This window comes from Rhagoletis zephyria, unplaced genomic scaffold, assembly GCF_001687245.7.
Source record: "Rhagoletis zephyria isolate East Lansing unplaced genomic scaffold, Rhagoletis_zephyria_1.1 Rzeph_scaffold_00023, whole genome shotgun sequence".
In the NCBI taxonomy this organism is placed as follows: domain Eukaryota; kingdom Metazoa; phylum Arthropoda; class Insecta; order Diptera; family Tephritidae; genus Rhagoletis; species Rhagoletis zephyria.
In genome coordinates, this window is record NW_016157107.1 from 678,238 (window position 1) to 692,534 (window position 14,297).

The 14,297-nt window shown below is 35.9% G+C and overlaps 1 protein-coding gene across 1 annotated transcript; it reads right to left on the minus strand.

Moving 5' to 3' along the window:
* Positions 1–1,119: 1,119 nt before the first annotated feature.
* LOC108362578 (uncharacterized) lies at positions 1,120–2,055 on the minus strand. The gene is made up of 2 exons (XM_017615614.1): positions 1,729–2,055; positions 1,120–1,686 (listed from the first exon to the last, which is right to left on the minus strand). Exons 1-2 carry the CDS (start codon positions 2,053–2,055, stop codon positions 1,120–1,122), a joined length of 894 nt encoding a protein of 297 aa, XP_017471103.1.
* Between the last annotated feature and the right edge of the window lie 12,242 nt (positions 2,056–14,297).

The following is a 14,297-nucleotide window of genomic DNA, read 5'->3' on the forward strand; positions in this document are numbered from 1 at the left end:
TGAGATCCCCATTCCACCATTCTTTCTTGCTGTACTAACTGGAGTTGATCTTTCAAAGGCTTTCTTCATAACCTCTTCTAGTTTATTTACTCTATTATCAAGGTCCTCAACTGTAGTGACAGTTGTATTTAGTGGGAGCTTACTTAGTTTACGCTTAAGTGTGTTACTATATCTTTCCCAATTAGTCCTGTGGGGGTTTCTGTATTTCGAGGGGGTGTTGGAAATTCCGTGCAGATTAAAGAGGATCAGACGGTGATCAGACATTGAAGGCCTATCAGATACTCTCCACTCTTCTACAGACACGCTGTCGTTCTCTGACAACAGGGTTAGATCCAGCACCTCCTCCCATCCAGGAAACCGGTTTGAACTCGGGAATATGAATGTGGGTGTATTACCTCTATTGCAGATGCTTAAGTTAGTATTTAATAAGAAGTGTGGTAAAGACTCACCTCGGTTGTTCTCCGTAGAACTACCCGAAACTGGATGCCTTGCATTCGCATCGCAGCCGACGACTATAATTTGTCTGGGGTTTTTGGCTATTATCTCCTGGATTTCGGTTGGCGGACTGTCCCTATCGTGGGCAATGTATGATGAGGCCAGGAGAATACTTGGCTGTCCGGTGGTCTCCACCTTAACCATTGTTGTATCTGATGTGCTGAAATTAGAGCAAAGGAATGCATTTATACCGTTCTTGATAAGAATACACGCCCGCGGTTTACCCACCTCGCTCTTATAGTACAGTTTATAATTATTTATGTTTAGTCCCATGACTGTATCGTGCTTGACCCAGGGCTCTTTAATTAGGCTAATGTCTATATCCTCCTCACTGAGAAGGACAACTAGATTATCTGTAGCACATTTGGAGTGCTGCAGATTTATTTGGGCTACTTTAAGTTTCCGGTTCAGGGTCATCTGTCAGCTTCACACCCATGAGAAGCTCACCAGCTCCATCAACCCCGGGATCTTCTTCTACCGGCTAACCTCTCCGAGGAATACCGGCATTCTAGCCTTACGGATACCGAAGCAGAGCCGATAGTCAGCCTTCTCTAAGGCGTCTAGGGATTCTGCGCAACTAGCTAGCAGAATGGGCTTATTTGTAGGCCTTCTTGGCTCTTCAACCTATATAAGCTCCCATTCCTGGATCGCCGGTATGTCTTTATTATGTAGCTTAGGACACCGCAACAACTTTTCGCCTGGTTCATCCATCGGAGGCAGCCAAATGCGCGCAAGTGGTCTCCTTGGAATGTCCTTAGCTGGAATCAGCTTGAGCTTCAAGCCGACAAAAGTGTCGCTGATCTTAGCGACGCATCCAGCAAAGAAATACAGGGAGAACTGGTTCGCGCACTTGACTACCCGGTATCCCCGTAGGGATTCCGACGAGTCGAACTCTGGATGAGGACCTTCGGGGTTGTCGAGTACGTAGTTTATTACGAGGCTCGACAGCCTCACATCAATCTCCACCCATTTTTGCTGCACTGCCAGCGGTGTCTTGCTATTTTCATCTATTATCGCCGCCTGTAGGTGATCTCTGGCGACGTCACTAAAATAGCGATGCTTCGCGGGTGCTGCGGACTCCGCATCACCTCCTTGCTTAGCCTTCTTTGCAATGGCCCCTTGGCCGCCTTCATTATGAGAGCGGTTCCGTTTCTTTGCTTCGGTGGCCTCGATTGTGGCTGCACGATCTGTCTATAACTTTTCGTACCCTTCCACTATTTGCATGTATTTTGCCTTGTCTTCCTCGTCACGCTCATGTACCGTACCGGCCGCTGCATTTTTGTCAATTTTATTTAACATATACAGCGCCTTCTGGTACATCTGTCTCATGACCACGCCCGAGGGTTTCCTTTTCTTAGAGGCGGGATTGCTGCCTGCAACGGCCGCCGATTTTCTGGTTGGTGGGTGCTCGTCTGGAGTACTACGGCAGGCACTACCGGTGCTATTTTTGACTATTTGCAGAGTGGTGATACTTTGTCTGGCATCTTCCACCCTGCTGGTTTCTGGCGCTTGTACAACTGGGGTACTATGGCTGGCGCCACCAGGAGTACTTGCAACCATCTTACCTGTCTTTGGGGATTTGAGGAGCTGCTCCTCCTCTGACAGCGTTACGTCGTCCCCTTCTTCGCTGGTACGCTGTTCATGTTGCTTTTGTTGGTTTGTTTGTTGTTAGTTTTTTGTTTGTTCTTTTTTTTCCATATGTGGTCCCACGAGTAGTCCGGAAAGGGTTAGTCGCTCGTCCGCAGAGCCGGGATGCGTAGAGAAGGCACTTCTTACAACCGACCTTGCCCGGGCATCGGAGGGGACCGTACGCGACCAGCCATTTTTTACTACCCGCTGGCCATTCATCCATCGGCACGGTTGCCTACACACCTTGGCTTGGGTAGTGTTGGTACGGTAATCCTGCCATTTCCACCTTCAGCAATAAAAACAACACTCCAGCTTGGATTGTTAAGGAATATTGCCGAAGGCTTCAATACCAGGCTTCCCTCTTAGTTCATGGAGGCATGATACAATTCACACTGTGAATTATACCATGACACCATTTAAGCCCCCTCGCCACGGCAAGACGACCAACGCTGAGGAGGCTTGTGCTCTTTTAGTTTCATTTTGACGCATTTCAGTGTTGGTTCTTTTAATTCAAGTTGGCCTTCGGTTTTTGGAATTTAAATAAGCTCTCAGCAAAAAAAGTTAGTTTAAATAAATCCATATGTGTACATAGTGCTTGAAAATATCAATTTTTCCCTTACCTTAAAACTTTAAGCATGGGCAACAACGATGTTTGGTAAGAAAGCAGAGTTGCCATATGTGGGGATTTTGCCCCATTTTGGGGATTTAGAAACCATTTGGGGATAGCTTTTTGGGGATGTGGGGACTTTATGGGGATTTTTGTTTGGTTTAAAACTTTGATATTGAAACTAAAACATATATTTTTCCGGCTGCCCAAAAATTTCTCGAATAAAGATTTTATTAGTACATACTTTTTGGGCGATATGTCTGTAAGGTTTTCCTAACGCCGTCAAAGCATTATTCGGCGCAGATGTCTGCTTTGATTGGCTTTCACTGAACGAACAATTTTCGCAACAACGTCCACGAAAGAAATTCTAAAAAATAAATGGTATTCTTTAGCTATTTGAGACTTGTACTTTATTACACTAAAAAAGTTAGATTATTTTTTGATTTTAAAATTTTATTTATGCTGTTTCTGTTGCAGATTGAATTATATTTTAAAAGAAAATTAGTAAAAATAAGTAAATAAACATATGTTGTAAAAACATATAACTTTGAAATTTGGTGCTAAATCTCTGACCATAGTTGTACGTATAACCAAATGACCTCATGCATATATGTACATATGTACATATGTACGTACGTACATATACATATACAAATTTGTAAAAATGTGTAGAGAAACGTATTCAAAACTGTAATAAAATGAAAACTGTGTTAAAATGAAAACTGTATTAAAATGAAAACTGGATTAAATGAACTAACACAAATGTGAATACATGCTTTTTTTATTTCTTACTAAAGGGGATTTAAATAGGGATTTAAAAGAAAAATTGGGATTTTTGGGGATAACTGCGGCCCGATATGGGGATGGGGAACAAAAATATTCTGGCAACACTGTAAGTAAGGCAGAATTTAATATGCGCTATCTGGGAAGACAACACCTGCAACATTTATTCTTGGCACTACATCCAAACACAAACGCGTGTTAAGCAAACAGTGAAACAATTTCTTATTTTCTAAGTTTGCGAACAAAACTTCACACTTAAATTTAAGTCATTCATAACAAACATTTTATGAAGAAAATCCCCGCTACGGTCTTCTTTAAAAAAAATATATTCGTTTAAAATAGAAAATAAGCGAAATCGGCCCAATTTTATATAACCCTGCCTCCGCAATAAGGCTAGCAGCCATTTCTAACAGATTTTGGATCGCTTAGTCAAAAATAGACACATATATATGTATTTGAATTTTAAGAAAACAAGTTAAATAGCAAAATCGGCTAAAAATGGCTAATTTTCTTTACAAAACGGCTAACAAATCGGCTTCCGGCTAAACCGAAATTTCTCCGGCTGTTTGCTATCGCAACCGGCTAAATCTAGCCGGAAAAGGACTAAAATGGCAACACTGATTGTAGATACAAAATAACCCTTTCAATATCATTTAAATTTCATTAAGGTCATTCAGGTTCATCAGTGAAGTGAAGTTTTTCAAATTCTTTTGATTTGTTCGCGAACCTCGCCACTAACCGCGAACACGAACAAATCAGACGTATTTGTTGGACGTTAGTGGCTAGCTTTATGTTTGTACATATGTACTTATGTACATATTTTGCTCGTGCTAACATAACGCCAACTGGCTTTAAAGTAGAGTAGTTTTCAAATTGAACATCAATAAATATAAGCCATTTTTGGCTAGACATAATATCGTATCAGACATACTCAGAGTATAAGGCACCTATAAAAGAGTGAAGTATACTATTTGACCCGCTAAATAACGTCTTTCGTTGGACTGAACGGCAGGTATATTGTATCACTATGTTTATATTGGACTACCGAACTAGCGGTGCGGTGCTGTTTGTTAGTACATATGTAACTTACTTACACGGGCATACTCAATACTAATAATAAATTTGTTTCAGGTTTGCTGTTCGATTGGAGTATTGTGGGCGAAATCTATGGATGCACTTGATAAAAGTGACAATAAGCAAAACAACTCACACGAAGTTTGTCCGCAGGGGAAGAGTTCTGAAGAAAGTGCCGATGATGATGATTTATTAAAATCAAGAGTTTGTTAAAACAGAATTTTTTACCTTTAGTGTGTCTGAAGAAGAGACTGATGACGAAAAAATTGAAGATTTATTAGATTTATTTAAGTTCCGACATGTATTACTTATTGAAGCGCCCGAAAATTTTACCATATTTGAGTTAATTTCTAACACAAAAGAAAGTGAAAATCTAATCAAAGCTCTCGGAGAAAACGTAGAAGAGATTAGGAAGAAACATCATAAGGAGTAGTTGGCCAGATTTGGCCAGTAGTTAGTCAGATTTTCGATATTACAGCGGGTTAAAATAAATTTTAACTTAACCCTTAATCAGGCGCAGCGAGAAAATCACACAATTGGTGGCATGGGGTCACGAGTGACCCCAATAAAGGTGTTGAAAAAATACACATAAACAAAACGAAGTGTGTATTATCAACAATATTAAAGTACTCTATTATCGTTATTAATTTGGACTTCAAACTTAATAAAAAAATTAAAACTTTCCTCTGCCAAAAAGTGTTACTTTAGTGGTCGCACGGGGTCAGCCCTCAAGAGAGTAGCGACACATGTGTACGCGACGATGTTCTAGCAGTGACTAAATAAATAAAATTAAATGTGTATGGTCATGTGTATGGTATGGTCCTGCAAAATGGCTATATTAGTAGAAAGTATTGCACTTTTGCTTATTCGGATGGCATTATTTTGAGAAATGAACACGTAAAGCTGTGTAAAGGCTGACGAAAATAGAGCAGCATTTTTTTTGAGAAAAAAAAGCCAGTAATTTGTATTGAACATGCCGGCCGCTTTTAAATTTTTTAACAGTTAAACTATAATTTTATTCTGATGTCAATATATTCGAAACGTTCCCGTTTTTAAAGACCTGCTCACCCTCTGCACATGCCTGTCAGAGAGCAATAATAAGGAATACTAAAGGAATTAGCACCAGTGATCGGACTGTTAAAAAATTCTGTGTGGTAGAATCTGGAAAAAATGTGGTAGATTTCAAAAAAATGTGGCAGATCTCTGGGTTGGGATCAAACTTTGGACAAAAAATCAAAAAATTCTGCAAGGTTTCACCTAAATTGCAAACTTTTTAATTACTCTAAAAAAAAATTGTTTAATAGTATAATAAAGTGCAAGATTGAAGTTGCTAAAAATTGCATTGAGGTTTGGCAAGTTTTTTCCTTGACAGTGTAAAGCAGTTCCTTCCATATTAAGATATTTTTCGAACATATTTTAAGAGATGTCTGCGACCTGGCGGAGTGCTGCGAACTTTTCTTTTTATCACATCACGAAGTAGCGAACAAATGTGGCACGTTCCAGAAACAGCTAATTGGGATTTGCCGATTTTGACAATTCTCAATTCAAGAGTAAACAACGGCTCAGAAACCTTAGATGCACTTACATTTGCTAATACTTTCACAAAAATCGCCGTTTTTTAATATTTTCGCTATAAATTCTTTTTATAAATCATATATATATCATTTTCAGTTTAAATGAAACCATTTTCAAATATAGGCAAACCTTTTTCAAATTAAATGAAACCTTTTTCAAATTAAATTAAACCTTTTTCAGATTCAGTGAAACTTTATTCAAATTAAATGAGACCTTTTTCAGATTCAATGAAACCTTATTCAAATTAAATGAAACTTTTTTCAAATTAAATTAAACTTTATTCAAATGAAATGAAACTTCTTTTTTGGATTACTTTGAATTAGCTGTTACGTGTTGCTCTCCCTTATGGTCTGATTATGACAACTTAACGCAACTTACGGCTCCCTCTTAAAAATTCTGTTAAATGGGTGTTGCTTATAATTGAACAGCCGAAACTTAACGCAACTTAATGCCACGTCGAAATCTGTTTCATTTTGATTCTCTAAGTTCTACGATCCGTTAAATTAAGTTAAGTTGCCATAATCAGGCTTTTACGGTCAAGACATATTGAATACAGTATTGCCGGTTCGGTCCAATTGGACCAAAATTGGTAGTTTCATTTCATAAAATAAGACTTTGGTAGGTGGGTTGGTTTGTTGTGATTTTCGAGGGGTTTTGGTAACTAGGCTGTTTAGGCGCGACTGCTAACACCAGGCGCCTATATGCATGCCTTAATTAATTAATAAAATTTATGTACATGCACTTCTCAACTGCCATATAATAAAACTTTCTTAAGTTATAATTTGATGACAGTTCAAGGATGCTCGGCCTAGTCTGATGCATCCTCCGGACACTGCTTCCGGAGCATTTTGCGGACTCTGCATGACTTACAACCATGCAGAGGTGGCAAACGAACTTTGCCATTGGCCACAGTGCCTACCCACCATTTTTGAACGAATAATTATTTTGTTTTATATAAATACATACATGTAAACATACTGGTCTCAATTTATTCATTTTATAAAACTTCAAATATCTCTGTTTTCGGGAGTACATGTAAAGATGATGTGAAAAGGAAAGGAGAAATGGGACATGTCAAAATTTTTTCTAGAACCGAAGTTGAATGTTGCCGTGATTAGACTGTGCACTAATCCATACAGTTTNGACCTGGCGGAGTGCTGCGAACTTTTCTTTTTATCACATCACGAAGTAGCGAACAAATGTGGCACGTTCCAGAAACAGCTAATTGGGATTTGCCGATTTTGACAATTCTCAATTCAAGAGTAAACAACGGCTCAGAAACCTTAGATGCACTTACATTTGCTAATACTTTCACAAAAATCGCCGTTTTTTAATATTTTCGCTATAAATTCTTTTTATAAATCATATATATATCATTTTCAGTTTAAATGAAACCATTTTCAAATATAGGCAAACCTTTTTCAAATTAAATGAAACCTTTTTCAAATTAAATTAAACCTTTTTCAGATTCAGTGAAACTTTATTCAAATTAAATGAGACCTTTTTCAGATTCAATGAAACCTTATTCAAATTAAATGAAACTTTTTTCAAATTAAATTAAACTTTATTCAAATGAAATGAAACTTCTTTTTTGGATTACTTTGAATTAGCTGTTACGTGTTGCTCTCCCTTATGGTCTGATTATGACAACTTAACGCAACTTACGGCTCCCTCTTAAAAATTCTGTTAAATGGGTGTTGCTTATAATTGAACAGCCGAAACTTAACGCAACTTAATGCCACGTCGAAATCTGTTTCATTTTGATTCTCTAAGTTCTACGATCCGTTAAATTAAGTTAAGTTGCCATAATCAGGCTTTTACGGTCAAGACATATTGAATACAGTATTGCCGGTTCGGTCCAATTGGACCAAAATTGGTAGTTTCATTTCATAAAATAAGACTTTGGTAGGTGGGTTGGTTTGTTGTGATTTTCGAGGGGTTTTGGTAACTAGGCTGTTTAGGCGCGACTGCTAACACCAGGCGCCTATATGCATGCCTTAATTAATTAATAAAATTTATGTACATGCACTTCTCAACTGCCATATAATAAAACTTTCTTAAGTTATAATTTGATGACAGTTCAAGGATGCTCGGCCTAGTCTGATGCATCCTCCGGACACTGCTTCCGGAGCATTTTGCGGACTCTGCATGACTTACAACCATGCAGAGGTGGCAAACGAACTTTGCCATTGGCCACAGTGCCTACCCACCATTTTTGAACGAATAATTATTTTGTTTTATATAAATACATACATGTAAACATACTGGTCTCAATTTATTCATTTTATAAAACTTCAAATATCTCTGTTTTCGGGAGTACATGTAAAGATGATGTGAAAAGGAAAGGAGAAATGGGACATGTCAAAATTTTTTCTAGAACCGAAGTTGAATGTTGCCGTGATTAGACTGTGCACTAATCCATACAGTTTGTTTAAGTTAGAAGAAAATAATTAGACAATTGTTATGCAAATGCCAAATTTTACATTTCGCTTAAGCGAGTGAGTGAGAAGGGAGAGTATTTGTACTTTATTTCCCTCTTCTCCCTTAAGAAAATAATAGTTGACAGCTTTGAATTCGTGTAGCAACAGTAAAAATATTCTCCCAGTTAAACATCATAATCGGCGTTATTGACTCCCAGATATAAGTATGGCGTCGATAACGATGTGTAACTGGGAGTTAAGGCTCTGTTACGTACGTGTTTTTACGTAGAGATCAAAAACCAACAGACTTCTAACTACGTAATGCGTTGGGTAACAGCTTACACGCGAAGCTCATTTAACAGATTCCTTATGTGACAACTCTCAAGCAATGCCAAGTATGCATAACACAGCCTTTAGTGTTAGGCAGATATGGTGCAAACGGCTCTTAATAGGTTAAGTTGATTTCCTGTTCCTTAATTTAAAAATGTTCAATACTTAATTTGAATAAAGTTTCATTTAATTTGAAAAAAGTTTCATTTGGTTTGAATAAAGTTTCATTGAATCTGAAAAAAATTTCATTTAATTTTAATAAAGTTTCATTGAATCCGAAAAAGGTTTAATTTAATTTGAAAAAGGTTTCGCTTGATCTGAAAAGGTTTCAATTAATTTGAAAAAGGTTTCGTTTAATTTGAAAAAGTTTCATTGAAACTGAAAATGCTATATTTTGCAATTTAGCACGTTTACTGGGGAAAAATTTATTACTAAGAAAATTTACTATTTTACAGTTCATTTTATTCTCCCATTCGGCTTTCTTTACTTTTACTTGATAAATTTCATCATCGCCGGGAATGAGGAATCTTGTATTATATCATACCAAATAGTGTTTAGTGTTGGACAATTTTTGCTCTTAAAATTAAGAAAATTATATCAAGCAAAAATAAAACTACTCGAAAACGCGAATATGTGTTAGATCTCAGACCTTGAGTGGTAGATGTGGTAGATGCTCAAAAACGTGGTAGATCTACCACAATGTGATAGAAGTCCGATTACTGATTAGCACCGTGATACAATTATTCATAGATATTGTCTTCCCAGAGAGTTTTGCTTCACATGGAAATTCGTGCTCTTTTATTCCCATCCGTTTTTTTTCACACTAAAATTAAAGACATTCATAACAAAAATTTTATGAAAAATCCCCGCTACGTTCTTTCGAAAAAATATAGTGACCCAAATATAAACTGGGACGCGACATTTTAGCAAGTTTTGGCTATTTTTCTTTAGTTTATTATTTTAAATGAAAATATAGGTGATTACTTAACAAACACCATATAAAGCCAAGTTTCGGATTTTGTGCAAAAATTATGAAATTCCTGCAAAATTTTTAACTTTTTAGACAGCATCTTTAGAAAAAATCATGGTACGCAGCTTTGTAGTCTATTAAATTCTAGTTTAATGAGGTGCAAATTTGAACTAGCGAAATATGTTCAATAAGCTTTTTATATGTAAGAAATGTGGCACACCTCCAACAAAAACATTGCCAAAAATAAGCGGTAACATTTAAAATTTTTACTTTATTATTTTAAAATTTTAAATTTCCAAAGCTGCTAAAAACTATGGCGAAAGTTTGCAGGCTTTTCATATTATCTTAACAAAAAAGAATGAACATTATACTGACTAAAAAAAAATAGCAAAAGATTTCTAAAATGTTGCGTCCCAGTTTATATTTGGGTCACTGTATATGTGCTTACAATAAAAATCATGGAAATCGGTCAAGTATTTGAAGTCTTTTCGGATTAGAACAAATTGTATTTCAATTATACATATACATTAGGGATGCCAAAATATCAGGAAAATTGGGATCCCGGGATTTCGGGATTTTTTTTAGGTAATCCCGGGATACCGGGATTTATCCCGGGATTCAACTTGAGTCATAAATTTTATGAATATGAGTAAAAATTCAATATCTGGAAGCATTTAAACATACCATTAAATAAAACTATTTAAAATTTACGATTAACTGATTGTAAAACTCATATATCGCTAGCTTAGAGTGAAAAGTTGCTAACTTCACTTTTAATGAAAAATCATATTTGTATATAGAAGGCTAGATAAATTAAAATTGCATCGTTACGAAAAGGGTAAAGGTCCTTGTTTTATGTTTTCTCGTTTATATTTAAGGAAAATTTGCTAAGGCCAAACAAAGCTCCGAAAATTCGATAAGGCCAAAAAAGTTCGAAATATTTTAATAAATATCGAATCCCTCCGATTCGTATGGAGTTTTGCTTTGCTTTAAACAGGCAAAATGTTGTATTCAAAGTTTTGCGAAATACTTGAAGAAAATGGCTATACGAAGTTTTTCCTCTCCTGTACAATTTTTAAATTGGGACTTAGCAACTTTGCACTCTACGCTAGCGATATTTATTAAATCATACAAATTTTAAAGTAAAACATTTTTGTAATTGTATTTAAAAAACCATGTGATTGAGGAACGTATACATCACAAATAATAATGTAAATACCAGGTACTTTTGAAAGTGACGATTAATAAAAAAAAAACATAAAACAAAAATATACAAAAACAATTTCTCTAAACATGTTTATTCCACTCTATAAAGAAATGGCGAATGGAGAATTTTTTGCCTTTTTTCCCCCCCAATTTACTGGAAATTTTCAGGGTGTACGAGTCAAACGGATCTCAGAATCGGATTCAGCGGGTCGATATACATGTTGGTAGTTGGGTCTGGTTAAAAACACACACCTCGTTTTTTGCCGGTGTTGTTATTATTGCACTTAAAATGTTTTCGTAAGAGCAGCAAAGCATTCAAAGCGGAGTCTTCTAAGCTTGACCTGCAGTTTTTACATACAAAACCTACTGATGATAAACATATTTCGGCATCAACACTTTTAGGCTGAACTGTCAAAAGGTAGACATAATTCATTTGAAGATAATGACCCCTATCTCCTCCATTACAAAATATTTGAACTTCTTTTACCAGCACGTCGGTCAAATTATAAGTTTTTCGATTTGAGGAAGTTTTCGAGAAGAAAAAAGGCTCAGACTGCAATTTAAAAGTACAGTTTCAAGCTTTTTGTTAACTGCAGTCAAGACATTTTACAAAAATCATACATCAAAATTCATAAACAAATTCTTACTATCAATTCAATATTTCAAAATTTTCGGGATCCCGGTATTAATGCAAGCAAATCCCGGGATTTCCGGGACGTCAAAAACAACGGAATCCCGGGATTGGCATCGCTAATATACATATATGTAACACAGTTCGACATGAACAATTTTTTCGAGATTACCCATTTCTAATAGATTTTGGGTCGCTAAATTTGTAAAAATGGAAACTTATATATATAAACTTTAAGAAAATATTGAAAATAGCAAAATCGGCTAAAAACGGCTAATTTTTTTTGGCGAAGCGGCTAACAAATCGGCTTACGGCTAAACCGAATTTTCCGACTGGAATGGATCAGCTTTTCGCCGTGTAAATTAACAAAACACGCGAACTGCACAAAGCTTATTCTGATAAGGCTATCTGCACACTTGTCGTCCAATCATAGTTGCGTTATCGTCTCGCCCTTAAATTTTGAGCCGAGCACATGCATTTCAAAGGAGATCTGCACACTTGTCGTTATCGGCTAGTTATCGGCATATCGTAGAAGATGCAGTAACGGATAAGTACGGCACTGTCGTTTGCTAATCGTTGTGCACGCATTGTTTGTTAAATTTTATGGGGAAAAATTAGTGAAAAAGTTAATATTTGCATTAAAATTGTATAAAAATTAGTATTTTTTGCATAAAATCTGTGGAAATTATTAAAACGTGGATAACTGCATTAAAATTCAATAAATGTGAGCGTTTTAACTATAAAATATGACGAAATTGTAAAAAGTCTCTGTGTGCATCTACAAAACACATTTCAGGAAAAGAAAAGAAGAGATATTACTGAAAAATGATGTCTAGAATTGTTGCAGCACAGTCTATATTTTAAAAATTGCAGGCTTTTGTAAATACTTCGCGAAAATATCAACCAGAAAAACAGAAAATACCTGCTCCAATTGAATTTTTAGACGCTAAATGAATTGAAATTTCACGACCGAGTGTGCGAAAGTGTAGTCGTCATGTAATCGTTGCATCATGATTGTGACGATGAAGCAACTATGATTGGACGACCAATGTGCAGAAAGCCTAACTTTGACTGCAAGTCGGCAAGGGGTAGCCGTGGTCCGAATTGCATAAGATTTTATTCGGATGGTTTTTAAGACAAAACCACTAAAATGAGGGGTATGCGTTAAAAAACAACTTTGGTTTTTGGGGACAGTCTAATGCACATACATATATGTAATACTTCTATATTGGCAGTACGTTGAAAGTACATTCGCCATTATTAGAGTGTAGACATATAATGATAGAACGAGAAAACCAACCAGCCAATGTTTCCAGAATGACGTTTGAAAACAATAAAAATCAGGAGCGGTGCAGTAACCGTGAATATTTTACAAAATAAAATTTTAATCTTAAAAGCAAAAAAAAAAATTGTGAGGAAATGTGCGGTTTGTTGAACCAAAAAAGTAAGGAAAAGGAAATCGTATTGCACGCGTCGGTATGTTGTACTATTTACCATGATACAAATATTTAAAGGTAGTTTCCCTTCTTCTTATTCGGTATTGCTCCCATTTGACGTAAACTGTGCTTTCGACATTTTCTTTTAAATTGAAGCTACCATAAGAAATTAAAAAAGGGGTTTTTTACTTCCAAAAAATATTCCAAAAAATTATAAGAAAATATAGGAGTGCGTGCACTCGTACCCAAAACTTTTAAAAGTTTTAGAAAACTTTTGCTGGTTTTGCGTTCTCGGGCCCAAAAAACTTACAAAGTATGGGACATTGAGAGAGTAAAATGTGATAGAGAGCTGCAAATTTCTGCTGGAAAAATTTTTACCAGCGAAAACTTGCAAGTAAGAAAATCAGCTGATCACAAACACATGTTTGTAAATAAACGAAAGAAAATATGGCCTTTTGGAGTTATTTCTTGCAAATTTTATTATCAATGCTAGTCTACATCGAAAAAGTGAGTAAATTTATTAAGCACAAGGTTTGTTGAGTTTATTTTTCGTTAATTTACTATTAATCTGCAGTTTGTTTACTTTAGTGTGTGCTGACTATAGTTAGCGTATGGCATTTTTCGTTTGTACCATAATTTTCCTTTAGAAACATACATATGTATATCAAAATAGATTAAAATACAGCATGCTGAAGTGTTTTTTGCTGATGTTGTCGGTTTTGATAGGTTCGTTGTTGAAATAATTGATCTATTCAATTTTTTTAGATGAGTGATGGTTGCTCGAAGGATATTCTCTTATTTTTGAATGCGTCACCATGTGATATCACAAATAATTGTGAGAGAAATAACTTATTCATTCCGATATAATTAATTTGTATTTTAAAAAGGTTTTTCTTGTCCAAAACTTTTCAATTGTATAAAATGCCAAATCAGGGAAAATATACAAAGCAGAAAATAAATTGCCAAATGAACCACCAGTGGCAGCTGTGGAAGTGATCGTCTGTTTCGAATTTTGCATTCTCGTACTTATGTGGATATTTTGTCTCTCTGAGAGTCAATGCTGCTAAATTCTTAGAATTTTCGCTGCTGGATAATTTTGTCCGCTGAATTCGAGTACACCACAACTTATATTTTATTACCT

Excerpts from the sequence above, each read along its gene's own strand:
- LOC108362578 (XM_017615614.1), bottom strand. The coding sequence starts at position 2,055 with ATGGTTGCAAGTACTCCTGGTGGCGCCAGCCATAGTACCCCAGTTGTA. Across the intron at positions 1,687-1,728 it reads AGCGTGACGAGGAAGACAAG|ACAGATCGTGCAGCCACAAT; the intron begins GCAAAATACATG and ends GAAAAGTTATAG.